The sequence below is a fragment of the Colias croceus genome, chromosome 6, assembly GCF_905220415.1.
Source record: "Colias croceus chromosome 6, ilColCroc2.1".
NCBI classification, from domain to species: Eukaryota; Metazoa; Arthropoda; class Insecta; order Lepidoptera; family Pieridae; genus Colias; species Colias croceus.
The window spans coordinates 11936169-11957964 of NC_059542.1; the positions used below are offsets into that span (position 1 = coordinate 11936169).

Genomic DNA, 21796 nt, shown 5'->3' on the forward strand with positions numbered 1-21796 from the left:
TTGCTGAATATCTAAATATACAACTATCATTTAAAATTTACGGATCCATATTCATTATCAATTTAATTGTTATTATTACTATGGGTAATTAAAAAAAAAACAAACATACAATTTTTTAACACTTTTAATTTTACACGCTACCGCCTGTTGCTTAAAATAAAATGAGTTCAACAAAACGAATGGATTGCAATCGTTCTGCGACGCTCGACCGAGACGATAAATACGGTGACCGGGCAGTCGGCCGGGCTAGTCGACCGCCGCGCCCCGCCGATCCGTGATGTAAACAATGCACATTCCTGCCGCGATAATAGTGCTCATAGAGATCATAGTCCAGTGTACAATATGCCTTGCTATTCGAGTGCCAGTGGACTGGGACGCTAGTGAAGTGAAACCAGTTAAGCTTGAGGATAAACCCGCTCCCAATGACTACTTCCAATACACGGCTAACAAGCCGCAGTTCGCAGTAGACGTTGCTAAATTCCACGATGTCAAGTCACCGGAGAAGCACTACGAGTCCTACCCCGTTCAACCGCACACGGGCCTAACCAAACCAGCATTTGGCAAACATCAAATGCTGGATAGTGCGAATCAAAACTATAAACCATACCAACAATATGTTCAGCAAGACAACAATCGACATGTGAGCCCAGTATCGAATTATTATGAAGTGTATCACCCTTATAAGGAAGAAATACCCGCGCTGCAAGCAATATATAAAGATCCTGTATTAAATAAAATAAGAAATGATGTGCGGGATTCTAAGAATCGTTTACAACAATATGAGCACGATGCTGGAGAATCAGATGTACAAAAGGATGAATATTTAGAGAGTCCTGAAGCTACGGATAAGAAGAGGTTTCCCATTCGAAATAAGCCTGTAAGATATGAAGTCCATAGGCCTCAAAGAAGACCGATATATTATCAACCGATCCCAATAACGAATCAACGAGAACATCACTTAAATCAAAAACTGAAACATCCATGGAACCAAAATTATGCGAAGGTTACTCCAATGCACTACCGACCTTTAAAACATCACTTACATCGATTAAGACAACAACACGCTATGACCTATGATGATGAACGCAACGAATATCCACAAATAATACCACCAGAACAATATGCTGAGAAACCTGATGGTTACGATATATTTGAGAAAGGGAAGGACAATTATAATAAAATAAGGAATAATTTTGATGAATCTATAAATAAAGCTGTTTTAAAAAACAGACCCACGGATAAGCAAAATTTAGAGTTTAAGCAAGAAAATGAAGAAAATAAAGCGCAAGATGAAGAGGAGTTTGTTCCAATAAAAAACTATGCTCAAGTACGCAAAACCGAAACATATAAACATCTTCCCAAGTCTGCAGCTTTCCGAGATGCACAAAATTTAGAAGAATATCAAAATGCTCCCAGATTAAGGGAGGCGATAAAAAGTAGTAAAAATCAAGTCGTTTATTCTGAGGAAGGTTATGAAGATTCCGCATATGATCATGGTGGTGAACAGAAACATGCATCAGACCATGAAGGACATGGTGGATTTTTGAAAGAAAAGGAAAGCAGCAAAGGCAAATATAAAATCCCCACCATTGACATCGGTTTTGTTGATGAAGGAAAAACAGCTTCAAGAGAACAAGTGGAACATGGAGAAAAATGGAATGATGAAAAAACTGGCAGTCAAGATGAAAATGAAACTGAAGACTATTCTGAAGACGAAAATGACTTTGATGTAGAAACTGATAGTGAAGATATTACTTCCGCTGAATACAATGAGAGAAATAAACGAGAAGATAGCAATAATCAGACCAACTTAAGAGAAAATAGCTCTGAAAATATTAATGATGAAAGTAAAGTAGAACACGAGGTTGCAAAAAGAGAAATTAATTTAAATGTTACTGAACCTAATTTGAAGTTGAGTTTACCTGAAAAAGAAATAAAGCGAAAAATTTTGGTTGATAAATATAAAAGCAAGTTAAAGAAAAAATATCCGTACTATTTCAAAGACTCAAAAATACTTAACAAGAATTCTCCGTTGCGTTATGCAGAAAATTTAAAACTAATGCCACAGAAAATCAACAGTGACACTGCATTTTACAATTCTAGGATTGCTCTTGAATGCCCTGACGTTGAAACGGAAATTAATCCTGTACCCGAAAAATTTGAAAAAGACAAAGTTTCCAACTCAGATGACAGTGAAGATGATGATGATGATGAAGAAGAAGAGAACGATAAAGGAGAAGAGGAATTTAAAAACTTTAAAAATAAACAAAGACTGAAGGGGCTTGGTGATAAAATTGACTGCTTGAAGGCTAAGTACTTTGGAGAGGACCCGTTGGATAGTCCCTTTTTCAAAGAAGATATAATTAATAATCCATTGCCACCTTCAAAACCCAATTCTAAAATATTTACTTTACCTAATAGCAACTTGCAGCAACATACAAAAAATAATTTAAATAATTCCAATGAACCAAACCTCGATATATTAAGCTTACTAAATAAACTATATGATAACAATACATTTAAAAACAATATAACTGAAAATATTTCAAGTAAAAATGAATCAACAGGGTTAAAGTATGATCACCATGTTAATAAAGAAAGTGTTACAAAAATGCCACATACATTGAGAAATAAGAGATCTGCAACGTTTATGTACGAACCATATAAAGTAATAAAAGAGAGTCAATCACAAGATTCAAAAAAACTAACAACGAATGGAAATGTGAGTCCACTCATAAAAAAACTTCAAACAAGACAGATCATTGAGAAGGCAGGTTCAAATAATCAAAAGCAGTACAAAGATATTGGTAAAAACGACAGACCAGCCAATCCACAAGAAACAACATTTGTTGATGTCAGTGTTGACCAAAGAAGAGGCGAACCAAGATATGAATTAGATCTAGGGAATCATAAATCTGTTTATAGCCCCGTCGAAAATAGATCATCGATTTCAGTTGATGATTATAAAAAAAAGATTTCGAATGTAAATAATTCAGATAAATATATGGAATCAAATAATAAAGAAGTAACTAATAGACCTTACTTTGATGTTTCTAAATATCTACCGCAAACCATAGTAACACAAAACATAGCAGCCAGCAATAAAGTTGAAAAAGTTGTTCGTTCATCAACTTCTAAACCTCAGACAGAAAATGACGAAAATGATGAAGACGATGATTATGAGGAATATGATGAAGAAGAGGATGAAGATGAAGTTACAACAACAACTACAACAAAAAAGCCTACTAAAATAAGGATACGATTAACGACTACTGTTAAACCAGATGTAAATGAACAGTCCGAAACACCCAAATTACGCCTTATCACCCGCTTTCATACAACGAGTACAACTGAAAAGCCTATTGAAAAGATGAATGATGATAAATATCATAACAGAGATGATAATACAAGATCTCCAAAATATAGAGAGAAGAAAAAGAAGAGCACTAAAAGTACTCTAGTTACAGACACAGAATCATACGGCGATGATGATGATGATATGAGAGAAAAGGAAATCGACGCCATGATAGGAGTGCAACACGATATGGATGAGTATAGACCGATGTATGAAAAGGAAGAAAAACGGAAGTTATCTTCTAGACAACATAAAAACGATAGCGATGAAAATGAGCATGATCATCATGATGAAGATGATGATGATGACGATGAAGATGAAGATGAGGAGGATGACGACGATGATGATGATGATGAAGAGGATGAAGAAGTTGACGAAAAAACTAACCATCATGAAGATAAACATTATAAGGAGAAAGAAAGAGTCAGTACATCAAATGAAAAAGTAAAAGTAGAAACAACCACATCGGAGCCTACAAAAAGGACTCTTTTGCGAACAACAGAACCCACAGCAACTACTGAAGTACTTAATAAAATGAATGAGCAACGACCAACAATTTTTAGGAAAAAAATTGAAATTCATAAAGAATTACCGGTCGATAAGAAATCACCTCATGTTACCCATTTCAAACAAGACATAAAGGAAGTTGAAGTCGTAAAAGAGATGGAAGAACCAAAGAAAAAAGTTTTAAAGAATTTAGAAGCTTTAGAATTGTATAGAGATGATAACCTGGCTAAAGACATTAACCAATTAGGTGGTGTTGAAATATTTAGAGACGACATAGACCTTGAAAGCGGTCCACGACATGGTGGAAATTATAGAAGTATCAAACCAGAAGAATTACGTCAAGAAAATGAAAGTTCAAATGTTGATGTTGAAGCCTCTCAAAGTGAAACTAAAAGCACTGTTCAGGTCGAACCGGCAACAGCCAGACCAAGATTAAGGAGCGATGTGATTAGATCGAGAAATGTGCGAAATAGAAATGCCAAAATAATCGACAGGAGTGGACCAAAACCAGAAACCACGACAATTAGTACACGCGAAGAAAACTTAAGAAAATTACGACGAAATCGAAATGAGAATGCAAAAAGTGCGAAGCTAATTGAATTCCAAGATGAAAATGTAGAAGATCATCCAAGGAGTATGCATGGTGGGAATTTTAGAACATATAACACGAGAAATAATAACAGACCGATGCATGGAGGAAACTATAGAAGTGCTAAAATAGTACAAGCCCCAACAACGACATCTACTACTACTAGTACAACTACAGTAAGACCAACGCCAACGAGAAATCGAAATAACGAAGCCGAACTATTGAACACTTTCGCTCGCGTAGTTCCTGAACTAACAACACCTCCTGCTTTCATATTGGATCCTAGTAAACGACAATATTATTATGTTGATTAATTGTTAAAATGTATAGAAGATTAACGTGCCAAAATTGTCGCTAACTCCCTCAACGACATTAAATATGTAAAAAAAATTATCGACTGTTATAATTATTGTGTATTTTATCAAAGTATTATTATTAATTTCTGTGATAAAAATTGTTTATATTTTATAACTCTAAATTTATTTAGTGTTTAGTTTAAGAAATAAAACTATTATTCAAGTTTAATAAAAGAATATATTTCTGAAACGGTTGTTTAATTTTCTCCTCATAAAAAGAGATAACATCGCAAAAACAGTATCAACAATCTTCCGCAAAGAAAATACGCACAGTTGAGTAATATTAAATTATCCATAACAATGAATAACAACGCAATCTTTCTCAATTGTAAATTATATAAGAACGTCATGATCTTAACAAAAAATGAAACACCTTAAAAGAAATACACATTTTGTAATAAAATAATTTAGACCATAAGTGTCATATTGCACTGGCAAGTTTTCATGATAACAAGTATAGTCATTAACAAATAAAGGAAGACAATTGAAGTCTTATCTAGAAAATAAATTATTAATTATAAATTAAATAAATAATAATATTAACTATGTACACATAGTTACAAAATTTGGTTTCGTTCATGAAGTCATGAAGTAAGTTTGTAAATATTACGACTAAGTAAAGCTTACGGTATTTTTAACCTAAGAGTTTCTTATAAAGAATTAAATGTCATTTAATCTAATTAATTAACTTAATATATTTTAATGCTTCCTCCTATCTATAGGAGTGTGATTAATCGGTTTCCATTCCGATTCTAAAGAAGTTGAATACGAATCTAAATTATCTTCTCTATCTATTGATTCATTCTCTTCTTTTTCTTCATCACCAAAGAAATCTATAATAGGGTGGTAATTATAATTTATTTTTTTACCACTATCGTCTCCAGACGTTTTCATATTTGTTTGTTCACGGTTGTGACTAAACTTATTTTCTGTAACAGAATGCAATTTTGTTGCGATCGTTGGTCTTGGCACATTGTGACTGATAGGAGCAACATTAGGTTCTTCAAGATCATCATCCATTTCTTCAATAGTATCAAAGGATTCTGGCTGATATGCTCCTATCGCTGATGTCCCAGAAGACATTAGGTCATCGGGTACAGCTGAAATCTTTTTCCTTATAGGCCTGCGGTTTGGTCGCACCGGTGTTCGTTTATACTGATCATTAATTTTATATTTATTTACTGAATCCTTTGAAAACGAAAACGATGATGAAGGAGCTGATGGTGTAGGTGGTTCCAAGTAGCTAGGTAATGTAGCTGAGTCTGAAGCTAATAAACTAGGAGGATTTCCTAGACCAGCAGGATTTCTTGGTACTGGTCTTTTGACGCTTCTAATTGAACTAGCCTGATTAAATGTATCGTAGTACGAATTGCCGTATGAATCTTTAGGGCCTGTTTGTATATTGTTAAGGTCATCGATATTTACTTTAGAGCTTGAAAACGATGATACTCTATGATCATTTTGGGTGTCACCATAAGACGTAAAGGATTCCGTTGGTTTGCTGAAGCCAAAGCCAGGTGATTTGTTGAGAGATGGTCGATGCACGCTCTGTTGGACATCTTCATAAGCACCATTACCCTGTTCAGAGGATAAGTCTTCACCGGGAAAATGTTCAGATGATGTTTCGTGGACTCTCTGGCCCACTGGTGGGAATGATACGCTGTAGCCTTCGATGTGGCATGAGCAACATGTTGGGACCTGATAAATAATACAATGTTATTAAAGCGTTTATTAATTAGGATTTTTATTTGAATGTAAAGTAAGGACTTACCTTAAAAATATCCATATGCAATCCATTCTGCTGATCCCAAGTTAGAAGTCGGTGATAGTTATAAACTTGAACACATTTGGATTTGAAATTGTCAGTTAAGTATGTACAAGGCTCCTTTGGTTTCCTGTAAAACAGAAATATTCAGTTGTTAAATTAATGATATTTATATATAATTTTCTTATGTCAGAAATAAAAGGAGAGAGCTCACACAAATCAGGTGCGAACCTTATAAAGACTTTCATTTCATCATTGTTAAAATATTCGCATACGCAAATAAATCCAATTTAATAAAATAATTGCTTCAACGTTTGTTAAAACATAACAAGTATCAAGACTATTAATTTTAATTTTAATTAAATATAATAAATTGTATCCACATATTTTGTCAAAAGAAGAAGAAAAATAAATCCTTACAAGCATTTCTCCAGTCGCAACGTCTGCGTGTGCTCCCCCGTATTCACGATATACTTCCACTGCCCTGAAGTTGCTCTAGCTCGCTGTGGTCGTGCGTACTTCACAGTACTGGGACACATGAACCCAGCTTCACCGGCGCCTGCGAAGTCTCTGTTTGCTGTGTCACCGCGACTGGAACCATCGTTTATTTATTTATTTTATTTAAACAATTAGATGACAGAGATACATTAATTTTAGTACGTGACTTATAAGCTAATGTTAGTAGGTAATTATTATTAAAGTACTAATCATCCTATGCGTATTGAATGATAAATGCGAAAGTTTGTGAGGATGGAAGTTGGTCACTCTTTCACGCAAATACTACTGAATTGATTACAATGAAATTTGGTATGTAGGTAGCTGAAGACCTACGACTTTTTATTCCGGAAATCACAGGAACTGGAATTTGGAATTTTCTTTGAAAACGCGATCGGAGCCGCGGGCGAAAATCCAGTTTTGGCATAAATTATTCTATACCAATTATCCAGTGAGCTAACAATACTAACCGATTTGAGATCAAGTAATGATCAGCTGTATATTTCGCCTCTTGCGCAGCTGTGATGCCGTCCACCGCACCCTCGCCCGGTTCCTTGAAGTCAGCTAGTAATGCGCCAGCCGCTTTGTTCCGTCTTATTGATTGCATTATTGCGTCTCTGGAAATTACAATTTTCAAAATATATAAATAAGGTACAATAAGACCATACCAGAGATAAATCAATGGAATGTGACCGGGAGTGGCGTGCGAATGATCAGAAATCTAGTACAATTTTCTTTAGTTTTATAACTAGCTGCGCTCCGCGGTTTCACCCGCATTGCTCCGCTCCTGTTGGTCTTAGCGTGATGGTATATAGCATATAGCCTTCCTCGATAAATGGGCTATCTTTATGGGCTATCTTCCTCGATAAATGAGATAATCTTAATCCTAATGTCATATAATAAACTTAACAAAACTGCGCATGATCGTTTAAATATTCTGTTTCGGAAGCGTATTTGCTTAAACGAGTAAAGCCACTTTCGCTAATATCTGGCGCTAGTAACTCTTTCCCTTTTATTTACTTTTGCTTTCATTGCTCCGCTCTACTTACGCAACCGTTGACCTCTCGCTTTTTTGTTTTATCATCTTAGTTTAGTGATGGGATTGAATGGGATTTACGTTCATTCAAAGTCTGGATTCAACTCTATTGTTTGATTTGTGTTTATTGAAGTTTAAATATATTACAGTACCTGGATTAACTAAAAGTATATCTAATGTGACCAAAATATTGAATTCTGAAGTGAAATATAAATAATTCGAAATACGGTGCTAGTTCGAATAAAAACTTACTATCTTCTACCTTATCATTTGCCTTTATTTCCACCACTCATAGCTTAACGACCAAGTTCTTTAAACCAGCCTAACATCGATAGATTTAGACCTTATTGATTTAGTTCTCTTCAGTAACTTACGTTGGATAATCCTCACTATGCAGACACAATGTATTAGTAAACAACTCGCATTGCGCATGCTCATTGGGCACTGGTAGCTTCCTGGCTGGTATGGGTCGTCTTCTAGTGATGGGGCCTATAGTAGGTTCTGCTGTGGTTCGACGCTGCGGCGGCTTTGGAGGGTAGGTACCACGACGGATTAGGTTCCCTGAAATTATAGAATAAGGATTTGAGATATTATGGGTGTATCCATGACAAATATATCTATATGGGTTATTGTGTATATTTTAAGTATTGTTTGAAGATGTGCATGCAGTCGTAAGAGATATGGGGTTATATCCGTGTATCGATGACAAAATATATCTATAAGGGTTATGGTGTATAGAGGAATTATTCGAAGAGTTATTGTTTGAAGGGTAGATGTGCATGCAGTCGTGAGAGTGTATAATATTGTGGATTTTGGTCACACATTTGAAATGTTTGAACAAATGTTAACGAATTTTTCACGGTAACCTATTAAAAACTCGAATTTCTATTACCCGAATCTTAAAACCCCGAAAACGGTTGTTAGAACTTTTAAAAGACAGATGTAATGAATGACAAATTTTTAAAATTCCTTTTTTAATTGCCCAGATGAATCGATTTCCAGATGCACCAAAACCAGATTTTTAAAAGTATTTTTTTGTTTCCCGTATTCTCATAATACAGATCTCATTATACCAGATTCTCCGAATACTTTTTTTTGTTTCCCATCGTACCATTTTCCAAATAAACTATTGCCAAATTTTCATAATCTTTTTATTTGGTTCCCATATAATCGTATAACAGATAAACTATTGCCAGATTTTCATAATATTTTTATTTAATTTCCATACAATCGTTATTATACCTTTACTATCGACTGAAAATAAACATTGTCAGTAAGTAAATTTATTGTTTTACTTGCCCATTACAGAAAGGTTTAAGTGTCAAATTCGACTCAGTAGGTTAGGTTAGGTTTGAACTGTGACCCCCCCATGCACGAGCCGAGCGAGCGAAGCGAGCGTGCCGCGGCAGCGGCGGGCGAGTGCCAGAACCGACTCGCTATTGTTTTACTTGCCCATTACAGAAAGACTTAAGTGTCAAATTTGACTCAGTAGGTTAGGTTAGGTTTGAACTGTGACCCCCCATGCACGAGCCGAGCGAGCGAAGCGAGCGTGCCGCGGCAGCGGCCGGCGAGTGCCAGAACCGACTCGCTATTGTTTTACTTGCCCGTTACAGAAAGACTTAAGTGTCAAATTCGACTCAGTAGGTTAGGTTAGGTTTGAACTGTGACCCCCCATGCACGAGCCGAGCGAGCGAAGCGAGCGTGCCGCGGTAGCGGCCGGCGAGTGCCAGAACCGACTCGCTATTGTTTTACTTGCCCATTAAAGAAAGGTTTAAGTGTCAAATTCGACTCAGTAGGTTAGGGTAGGTTTGAACTGTGACCCCCTGGAAGGATTTCGTTTCGCTGGATATCGTTTATTTGAATTTCAAAAATCTGGACATTGTTTGTCTGGATTTTAATTAACTGTATTTCAAAAATTTGTGTTTTAAAAATCTGGCTTTCGTGCATATGGATTACGGTCATCTGGATTTTGTGCATTTAGATTTCGTACGTCTGGAACTCATTCGTCTGGATTGTAAAACGTCGTACAAATGAAGAAATGGGTGAATGAAATTCGGAGTTACGATTATTTTGCAAACAAAACTTCGAAATTTTGAAATTCGGGGTTATGAAAAAATGTCCAAACGTTTTCTGGATTATGATATTCGGAATATTAAAATTCGAGATTAAGATAGGTAACCATTTTTCACTGATCAGTATCTGATTTTATTCAAATACTTTCTGCGTAAATATTTTGGAATCTAATTTATGCTTCCCCATAAAATATATCACGTGACATGGACGAGATCGGTTCAGCTACTTATGAATTTCACATGAATGCCCTAATAACATATTTTTACATAATTTTTCGCATAAGTAATACATACATGAATGTTTTAACGACGTTCTCAAAACGACAAAAGCTTCTTAATTCTTAGTCATCGTTGAAGTGAAACTTCTTTAGGCTCATTGAGAGTAAAATTTCAAGGCCTCGTCATGGCAATACCGTCACGTCATGGAGTAGGGCAACGATATTGGTATCTTTGAATCTTGTAAAGGAAGTTTCACTTCTGACACGTGTGCTCGGCACACACGCTCTTTTTTAAATATAACTGCTATTTTACCTTTTCTATCAATATATCTATTCAAAGAGCGTAGTTTTTCAGCAACTGGCAGGTCTTGGGATATTGTTTGGTTCGTTGCATCTGTTATCAGGTCTAAGGTCCCATTATCATAGTTTCTTGTTGATGGTTCCAGTTTTGTCTTTGAAGAATCTGTTGATTGTCTGGATACATTTCTCTGGAAATTTATTTGAATTATTTTATTATTGTATAAGTTGTAGTTTAATATCGTGATCTCTTAGAAGTTTTCAATGTGGAAGATTTAATAATTAAAAAGTTTTAAGGACAGTTCCAGAAATAAAGAAACTTGAATCATTTTCGACACCCTGAGAGGCTATAAGATAACTTACCAACGAAACGGATAAACGTTCTTAATTAAATGTAAATATAATTATGAATTGTAGTTAATGTTTACAATAATAATTAGTATCATACCCATTCTACAGCAAAAGAGTAAGTTTAAATGCATATCTCCGATGATCATTTTATAGACAATCTACTATACTTACATTATCATCAACATCTGTTTTATTTTGAACTTTAATATCTGTATTATTAAGTTTAGTGAGTAAATTTCTTGGTGGCATTTTGAATTTGTCTGGTTTAAGTGTAGCTGATTCTGTTTTCGGTTCATGTTTTTGTTCTTGTGCATTTACTATTGTATCTAATCTGGTTTGATCTTGTACGCCAATATCAAATGGTTCGTCGTCAAATGTGTCTTTTGTGTAAGATCGTCTTTGAAACTGTTGTCTGGGGAATCTTATGTCTCGTGGTTGTTTGCCAGAACGCAGTGCTTTTCTGAATAGGTTTGCTGTGTCCAGTAAGATTGGTAGCATGAGGTCGGCTGTTGAGTTGTTGTTGAGTAGTGATCTCACCTGTAATAATGTGGGTTATAAAATGGTATGTTAAAGTAAAGTAACAAGGAATTATGAAGAATGTAAATTTTTGAAGAGAATGAATAGTTCATAATCATACTCAGTTAGTTGGTTAGGTGCAGAATTAAGGAAACTTTGGCAATATTTTGCTCTAAGGTTTGTTACGGTAAAATTCCTTATTTTCGCAGAAATTTGATAGGCTATAGCAATGGCATTAGCATTAATTAGTATAAATCTATTACTTTCCCTAAGGAAAGGAAAGTCAATAAGGAAGTTTGAAATAATAATTAATATCTAGAACGAAATAACGCATAACACCTACGTACAAATAATTCATATTCTAAGATATCATTACCACTTAACATTAACATTAACGACTACAATATAAACAGAGTGTCTCTATTATACAATTTGTTATTTTATCTACAAATGAATATGAACAGTGGTTAGATACAATCAGATCTGTATTGTCTATTCTAATGTTATCTTAATTTCACGGTCCTGAGAATTAGGTAAATGTGGGACGAATTCATAGACTTTAGAATAGCAATTGTAGACCTTAAGGTCAAAGAGTTCAAGTATAAGATGTATCGTTAAAAATCTTGGATTCTGGAGGTGGTCGTAGTCATTGTGCTTTGTTTCTGTGACATAATGGTTATACTGTGAAAATAGTATTTGATAAAAAACGTCATTGGTTTTCGGAAGATTAGAACTATTGTGAATTTTTGTTAGTTAATGTTCAAAATCAAATTCAAACATTTATCAATCAGGGACAAGGCGTCCCGAGGAAGCGCTTTTAGTCGTAAAATTGAAAATACATAATTTTAAATTTTGGAAAGCAAGCTACAGAGAGGAGCCGACAAGAAAATTAAGTGTAATGATAATGGAAAATTCTTTAAAAACTAGGAATCATCAAGCACTATCTCCAAAATTTTGCTAGAAAACCACATAGTAAATGAAAACTGTATAAATAGTTTGAGTTAATTTGTCTAACAAGTAATCATCCAATATCCATATAGAAATTCATGAAAATAAATTCAGTAAAATGCTTAGAATCTTAAGAAGCTAGATCTATTTTACTAATTTTTAATATAAAGTGGAAATAACTGTTTTAATGAGATTTATGAGTAATAAAATAAGAGTTTCAATTCAGATGTTGTTAGAAATGGAATTCTGTCTATTTTCTTTATCTTTATATTCTCCGTTTTATATTTGCAAACGGGTTATTAAATATAAAAGAATTAACATAAACTAACTTTCACAAGACTCTTTTTATTATATAGTTCTGTTTGAAAATTTCTTTAAATCTGTGTCTTACTATTTTTAAAATAAAAATCATCTATCAATAATCTTATATTAAAGTTTCGAATTTTACTTTTTATCTTTTTTAAAACGTAACTACATAGGTACATAAACAAAAACTATCAGGTAATTTATGCAAACAAACTACTTACTACCTCAGATAATTTACTAGTAATAATTTATTTATTGTTATTAAGAAGCATATTCCTATAATATTTATAGTTCAACAACAATGATAAATATACCAATACCCATGAAACGCACGAGTTTCTCACAATAGTTTCACATTCAATACATTTGTGACAAATGCAGTTTTACTTGATTGTGATTACTTCCATTTCATCATAGTATTGTTCTCAATTAAATTAGCTTCTAGCTATAGGAAGTGTATCGGAACTGGGCCGTTTTTTGTTGCATTTTCACTCATATTGTCAAGAATTAGACCGGACCGTATGAGCTGTATCTATACTAATAATTTGTAAAGTTTGTTTGTTTGTACGCGCTAATCTCAAGAACTACTGGTCCGATTTGAAAAATTATTTCGGTGTTAGATAGCCCATTCATCGAGGAAGGCTATAGGCATCATCACGCTAAGACCAACAGGAGCGGAGCCACCCGGGTGAAACCGCGGAGCCCTGCTAGTCATACTATAATATATTAAAAGAAACGTTTTAAAGATGCGTTTGTCTTTGTGTCTGTATGTAAGACACAAGGACAAACACGAGAAGCGTTTGCTTTATAATATGTAGTGATGCGAAAGTAAGTTTGTTGGTTTGTCTCTCTATCTTATCTCAGCGTAGTTTTTTTGATCTGATTAATTAATATCAAATTGAATTAAATAAATAAATGACTCTATTACTCTATTAAATGCAAATAAGGGTAAAACACATGTAAATAGCAAAAACTATATTCTCTGTAACAGCCGATGTATGTGGGTCGATATAGTCGAACGGCGGCCAAGAATCCACCGGTATTAATATTTATATGTCAGATACTCGGAAACTCATCTCAACTAGATGGAATAAATATATAAAGGTTACATTCTTCACCAATGACAGTTCTTGCTATAATTGTCCTTATTGATAATATTATCATCGATGATATTATCAAATGTCAATGATATTATCAAATTTTTGATGATGTCTTTGAGGTTTGAAGCGAGTTTCAAAATGATCATCATCACCTATTTCTGAAACTGTTCTTGCATTTTGTAGCAAAATATCAAGTGAGTATAATATATTATAGAGATCATACAAAGAATTGCCATACGGACGTCATACAAGAACGCAAACAATCTCTTCGTAGAGCGTCTCATTTATAGATACTGAAGTGTTATTAACCACATCACTAATACAACAAATTACCTATTATAATTATATACTATAAGCACAGACTATAGGTATATTCCCCTATATTTTGTTGTACTTTATATTTTGGCTTTTGATAAATAAACATTATTTCTTTGTATTTACTATTTACTACTATATCAACAAATTTAATACTATGCCAGTATTTCCGATCGAAGCCAAGATAGCACGCATCTTTGAGGTTATTGACCTACTTGCTCATGTAACAGAATACATAATTGCAGTAAGCGAGAGATAAATGCTTACAGAATACAGCGTTTCTGCTGTTTTCAATATTTCCTGTTTAGACCGATATAATGTGGTGTATTATCTATATTTTAGCCTTTTGTAGTATATGATATATGCATATTATGATTTCCTCTATGAGAAAAAAATTGCGAAAATTTATTAAATGTAAGTAGGTAGGTAGTTACGCTAAAATAAAATCATGTACATATTTACTTAATATTTTCATTTCCTTTCGTATTTAAAACCTACTTTTGTTGAAAAGCTTATTTTTTCTAGGTTTTAAGAGTATTAAGTTTTTCATTTTAGTGAATTTCCTCGGATAAATTTAAGGGTCAACTCACACCAAAAGAGCGGCGAAGCGCAGCGCAGCGCAGCGCAGCGCGGCGAAGCGCGGAGTAGCGGAGACCCGCGACTTCTCGAGCATTCCAGCGACTTCTCGAGCAGTCGCGGGAATCCGCGCGCCTTCCCGCGATGAATTCACGGGTCGCTCTTTGCGCAGTTCGAATGCTCGCGCGCACAGACGCGTGCGGGGAGCGGGCGCGAGGGGCGGGATATTGCCAGCGGCCGCTCGCGAATGCTCGAGCATTCTCTGGAATTCCCGCGACTTCTCGCGCAGTCGCACGGTCCGTCCGCTGGAATTCCACGGAATTCCAGCGGCGCCGCGGGCATCCGCGCGACTCGTTCGAGCTTCTCATGCGATAATGAGTATTATAGTAATGAAAATAAAGTTAAAATTCATATGACACGGAAACTGCGCTCCGCTTCGACGCTCTTTTGGTGTGAGTTGACCCTAAGTATCTATCATGTCTATGCAATATAAATAATAGCATTATCATATAAATAATATATTATCTTTCTGTGCCATAAAAATTGCACATTAAATAAAAATGGCAACCTCATCCCTACTAGTCCCTACTAATATTATAAATGCGAAAGTAACTCCGTCTGTCTGCCTGTTACGCTTACCTCTCAACCGATTTTGATGAAATTTGGCACAGACAATCTTTAGACCCTGAGAAAGAACATAGGTTACCTTTTATTGCGATATATTATGTACCACGGGCGAAGCCGGGGCGGACCGCTAGTAAGTCATACGTATGCACATATCTCCATATAATTCATACGTGATCGTAATTTCTTTCCAACTTTTACAAAACAATCTGCCACAATAATTAAAAGGAAAATTATTTGTTTTCACATACATAATTGCAACAGAGTTGAAAGTGTAAAAACGTATCTGTGGGAAGGAATTTTCTAATCGTGTCGTGTCGCAAATCGGATTGGTATTTTTTGTTCGTTCACTGAATATAATGGAAACTTTTTATTGGAAATTAGCTCACTTTGTAAAAGTTCGGCTTATTCTAGTTTTATAAGAGCGAATAGTTGCGATATTCATTCAATTTATCTGCAAAGGTATTAAACATGAGTATTTATGTGTTTGAAAAGGATGATAAGCGATTTATTAAGCTATTGCATAGCTTCTATCACGGGCCTTGAGCGCGGGGACCGAATCGAGGTATTAAAAATGAGTATTTGTGTGTTTGATGAGGATGATAAACGAATTATTTTAATTTTAGATACATTATTCCTGCGTACCGGGAATCTCTCATAATAAGGCCCTTATTAATGAGAGTTTCTTACTACCTCACTGATCAATTGTCAACAAAAATCATGTGTCTTATCTATATTTTCATACGTAAAGATTTATCGTTATCATATTTTTAAACATATCTCTAACCATTTTAATATTCGCATTTACCTAGATTCAATCTGATCGCAACGAATTATGAGAACTTCAATCTTTAAAATGCATTACGAAATAATATCACCAAAGACATTGAAAATTCTAATGGCTGGTCATGTTTATGAATGAATATTTATATTCCTGAGTATTTTCTAATAAATTTATGAGGAATAATTATAAGGGGAGGAGTAAGTCAATCATCCTTGTAAAAATTTGACAACTTTCTACTGTAATGACGCAGAACTTTTCTATGTTAAATTTGTATGTTTGTTTATACTATAGGATGATGACTAATCACTTTTTCAACTAATGGAAAGCGATCCAATGCTATTTAAATCTTATTCAATATTCTTTTTTATATATTAATTGTCTTAAATATTTTCTGATGTCTTTACCTATACTTGACTAGGTCGCTGCTTCGCCCGCTTTGTCTAAAACCTAATAAATTATATACTAAAACCTTCCTCTTGAATCACTCTATCTATTAAAAATACCGCATCAAAATCCGTTGCGTAGTTTTAAAGATTTAAACATACAAAGGGACATAGAGACAGAGAAAGCGATTTTGTTTTATACTAGGTAGGTATGTAGTGATTCAAAAACAACAATCAACAATGAATTATAATTATACTGTATAACTAACTATGTTTGAAACATATTTGAAATCAAAACAATATTTATATTGTTATAATAAACAGTGACTCTACAACTGATGTTTTTCCAATTTTATAAACAACCAAGCAAAAATAAACAATAATAATATATCGCTCGAGTTTCTGCAACATTAGATACAGTTTACCTACTTAATAAAATAGGCATTTCGACGACGTGTGATATCTGCCAACCCAAACTTGGCCAGAGATCTGGATTATGTCCCTAACCCTTTATGTTAATTTTGTGCTAGCATTGGAAACAAATATACTAGGTATATGAAATTAAAATCTATACTAATATTATAAAGCTGAAGAGTTTGTTTGTTTGTTTGTTTGAACGCGCTAATCTCGGGAACTACTGGTCCGATTTGAAAAATTCTTTCGGTGTTCGATAGCCCATTTATCGAGGAAGGTTATAGGCTATATATCATCACGCTACGACCAACAGGGGTGGAACCACGGGGGTGAAACCGCGCGGAGCAGCTAGTATGTAATATATTCGACGTATCCGGATTCCGGTGTCGTCAGTTTGAATCTATTTAGCTAACAAAATCGCGTGCAACAAGCTAGTATATCTTTATACATAACAATAGACATACAATGATTAAAAACCTAATTTGACAGTCTCTCGCAATATGATAAACTGTCAAATTTAACAATTATGTATAATCTATATTACATTACATAACAACTTTCGAATCAATAACACACGACATTTGAAAGTACGAAGTTTTGTTCTGTTATATTTTGGTATTTTTGTTAATGTCATTTTGGTATTATAAGTCTGTTCCCGATAAACTCAGAACTATTGCACCGGTTTACTATAAATGTATTATTTTTTCAATTTTTGAAACCACACGGGGTGAATTATAACTCAGCCCCCGGAATCACAGACACAATAGAAAATCTATTGTGTCGTGGCCTGATCCGCGGGCCGCTCGGGGCTTAATGGGTTAATTATTATCAGAGTACGAGCTAGCTAAGTAAATAATTTTTTCTTACAGTTTTGATAGTTTTCTTCAGTTTTTGATATTGTAATAAAACTGTACTGCTAATTATTTTAACTAATTCCCCTTCGGAACCAGGTGGTAATTTTTTTATATCTTAAATAGATTTTTTATTTACTCAAAAATAAATAAACCCGTAACTAGGTACAGCTCATAATTCCATTCAACTTCTATACCTATCATGGTTTTAATATTGTATGGTGAGCTTGTAAGTTTTCCCGCCAATATTTGCCCGCCTACTTTTGAACTAGCCACTTCAAATTTTCATGATATTATGTATTATTCATTTTTTATCTCAAACTAGCGATCCGCCCCGGCTTCGCCCGTGGTACATATTCACGTTTTCTCTACATAAGAACCATCCTCGAACTTCAAGGAATATTATAAAAAAAGAATTAACGAAATCGGTTAAGCCGTTCTCAAGTTATGCGCTTAACAACACATTTTGGGATTCATTTTCATATTATAGATAATTGATTTATTTTGTATTCTATAGAAGACTGTCCTAATTCATGTTTTAATAAATATATATCTACTAAAAATGTTCATCTAACGGTAATTACATCCGCTATAGAAACTATAATAATTAAATTTCACAATTGTTTTAACTAGCTCCATATTGAAACAATATACTAACCTGATTAATATTCAAATATTGTTTCCCGTGTGGATTGGTAACTTGGCTAGCGACCAGAGACGCCAAAGCCACCCTCTGGTTCCCCGACATCGCACGAATTATTGGCAGTATTTGCGCAAACTTTCCCATATTATTCCTCTTTTCCAAAGCCCGTAACACAGCGTCCCGTATCATGCCTTCCTTCTCTTTCCTTATATTAACTAAATCATCGTCAGCTTCTATAGAATCAATGTTATACTGCGGTCTATGGGAATTGGTTACTCCACGAGGCTTAACTATTTTAACTGGCGGTTTCACTATCGTCTCATAATGTCTCGACTTCTGCGCTATCATCATTTCTTCAGGGTCGTAGAATTCAAAGTCGTCTAGCTCCTGAGCTCTCGCGAGCGCGAAAATCAAAACAATGTTAACAAGCAACATTTTTTCTCAAAGATCACTACACATTGTGCGCACACGCGTAGGACTCAGCAACGAGTGACTATCATATACTGAACATAACGTGGTGTGGCCGGATCTTGCGACTTTCTCCCATGCTAGGGTCAGAATTATGACCTGCAAATCTGCGGACATACCGATACATCTTAAGAAAATTACGTAAACGACAATTGGACATTGTTCATCACATTTTCATTCGTATTAATAGTTTTTGATGCATTTTTGACCTTATTATTTGGATTATAAAGGCTGTTGGATATTGTAGAAGGGGGAATGACTGGAAGCAAAATTATGATATGCTTTCACACTTCATAACGTCGCGTCACGAAAGTTGATATAAACAAATTGTTGCCAAATTGTTATAGTTTTAATTAAGAGCAAATTTAGAAGCACGTGAACATTAAGTGTTAATTGCTGTTACCTAATTATTTTAGAAGTGCTAATTGTGTAATATGAAATATTACATAGAGCTATAGCTTTCACAGTGCGTCTATATTTTTAAAGTGGAATTAGAGAAAACTTTAGTATAAGTTTTTTTAACAAATCCCAGATTCAAGTATGAATTACTATTTTTTTCAACGAACTGTATTGAATTTCCTATAAGTTTAATGTTACGCCACCAACCTTTACCAATTTACATACCTAACCGCATTTTATCTTCTTTGTTACCTATTATTTATTTAATATTCTAATCTCGTTTCATATACAATGTATAAATTTTATACATGGTGCTTTAAAATATTTTCTTTCTGGAGTTTACATAATAGAAAATATAATAAGTTGTTCTTTGATTTGCTTCGGATTAGATAAGAATGTAGAGCATGGATTAAATTTCAATACATAACTACCTATTTATTGATTATAAAAAAGAACTTTAGATAATCTTTTATTGAAAATTAGTTAAGTAAAATGCAATGAAATATACTATCTGATTTTCGGAAGTAAAGGTAGCCGAACTGTATTAGACTATTTTTATTATTTTTTCGCAGGAGTTTTTAATATTTGCACACCCAATCAATGGGTAGAAAGTATTAGCCACATAACATTGTAATTAAAACATCTAGAATCTGTAACTACATTCTTGCAAATAAATATAATTTGAATTTGAAATCATTTCTATATTTATACATGGACATACAATATACATATTCACGTTGGGTAACAATTGCATGTGTTTTACCCAATTGTATGTTGTAAAATATATTAAATAATAATACGCTGTAAGATATCATATTCGCATTTTTCAATAGTAAAGCCTTAGGAATCATTAATTCTATGTTTATAAATTTCTCGCATGCCATTACCGCTATGCCTTATTATGAATGTGCGATATATTGTCCACGAGGCCATTTGATCGTTATATTTTATTCCATAGAAAGATAAATGTATTATTCACCCTGTATTTGAAAATAAGGAACTATACCGCAATTCCAAAGAAAGTAAGTGTTTTAACCACAAGAACATTTCCTTTATTTTAAATAACAATTGTGGTGTAGCTTTGTGGTTTTATAATACCACTTTGTACAGCTACCAGGAAATGAGACAGCACTTTTCATAAAAAGCTAGCTTTCCGCCCGCTTCGCCCGATTTGACTAAAACATAATAAATTTATACAAAACCTTCCTCTTGAATGACTCTATCTATTAAAAAAACCGCATCAAAATCCGTTGCGTAGTTTAAAAGATTTAAGCATACAAAGGGACATAGGGACAGAGAAAGCGACTTTGTTTTATTCTATGTAGTGACTATGAGGAATCAGCAATGATGTAAACCTGTGTAAACCGGTGAACATTTTCTAACGTAATCATCCATTTTTTATTTTTCCTAGTTCAGTTGGAAAACGAAAAATTCTAGAATAGTTTAATTAATTCATATTAGTATAGTTCTATACATATGTATAGACATATGTATGTTATAACGTTGAAATATATTAAAGTACTCCTTCCCTAAGCTCTCTCGTTATACGAGTCTAAGCGTATTTGCTCTGACGAAAGGGGCTTAAAATTTCAAATACCCCTTCAGTGAGGCATCGATACTTACCTACAGACGATCGATTTACTATACTGGATAATATTGAGATATATAACTACGCTTACAATAAACTTTGAGATACTATTGAAGCCCTCTAGCTTCTCTCTAGAGTTTGACTAAAAGATTAGTCTAAGTATCCACTTACAACAACAACATGATTTTCATTATTTTTTAAGCTATTGCATAGCTTCTATCGCGGGCCTTGAGCGAGGGGACCGAATCCAGAAATTGCGTAACGAAAAACCTCACGCTCCCCACTCCGACAGGCACGGAGGTGTGGCTTGAAGGCATGCTGTGCAATAGCTTCACCGCGGCAGTCCCCGAGTGCCACACGTATTTTTTTTAATTTCACTCAAATCAGTAAAGTACTTGTATCTTGAAAGCCTAACATACAAATAGACTTTTAATAAATAACACAGCCTATCGAATTTATAATATCAGTGTGAAGAGCCAAGGGAATTTAAATTTGATAGTATTTGTGACTCAATATTTTTGTATGTAAATTCATTATTATTTTTGAACTAGCTCTGTCCCGCGGTTTTACCCACATGCTTGGTTTATATTGGTCAGTGCAAGGGTCCGTGTGATAGATAGCCTATCCTCGATATATGTGTTATACCTACATAATATTATGATACTGTAATTTTTTTAAACTGGACCAGTAATTTCTGAGATAAACGCGTTTTAGCAAACAAACAAAAATGTTAAAAATTAGTAGTGAGACAAAATGCAAATTTATGTTGTGTACTTTACCATATTTGCCTGGTTTGACACAAAATCAATATAAATTTATATATAATATTAACTTGAAATT

At 34.2% G+C, this 21796-nt stretch overlaps 2 protein-coding genes across 3 annotated transcripts; one reads left to right on the forward strand and one right to left on the reverse strand.

The window, feature by feature from the left end:
* The first annotated feature begins 240 nt into the window (after positions 1 to 240).
* Positions 241 to 4912, forward strand: LOC123692545 (stress response protein NST1-like). Its single transcript, XM_045637300.1, has one exon. The coding sequence runs from the start codon at positions 287 to 289 to the stop codon at positions 4763 to 4765; it is 4479 nt and encodes a 1492-aa protein (XP_045493256.1). The 5' UTR covers positions 241 to 286; the 3' UTR covers positions 4766 to 4912.
* Positions 4913 to 4965: 53 nt separating this feature from the next.
* On the reverse strand, positions 4966 to 18983 carry LOC123692546 (neurotrophin 1). 2 transcript variants are annotated; one of them, XM_045637301.1, is made up of 8 exons: positions 18517 to 18983; positions 11213 to 11578; positions 10707 to 10881; positions 8478 to 8664; positions 7538 to 7684; positions 6993 to 7163; positions 6579 to 6702; positions 4966 to 6505 (listed from the first exon to the last, which is right to left on the reverse strand). In XM_045637301.1, exons 1-8 carry the CDS (start codon positions 18934 to 18936, stop codon positions 5507 to 5509), a joined length of 2589 nt encoding a protein of 862 aa, XP_045493257.1. In that variant the 5' UTR covers positions 18937 to 18983; the 3' UTR covers positions 4966 to 5506. The 2 variants fall into 2 exon arrangements, with proteins under 2 accessions (XP_045493257.1, XP_045493258.1); XM_045637302.1 differs by lacking the exon at positions 11213 to 11578.
* Between the last annotated feature and the right edge of the window lie 2813 nt (positions 18984 to 21796).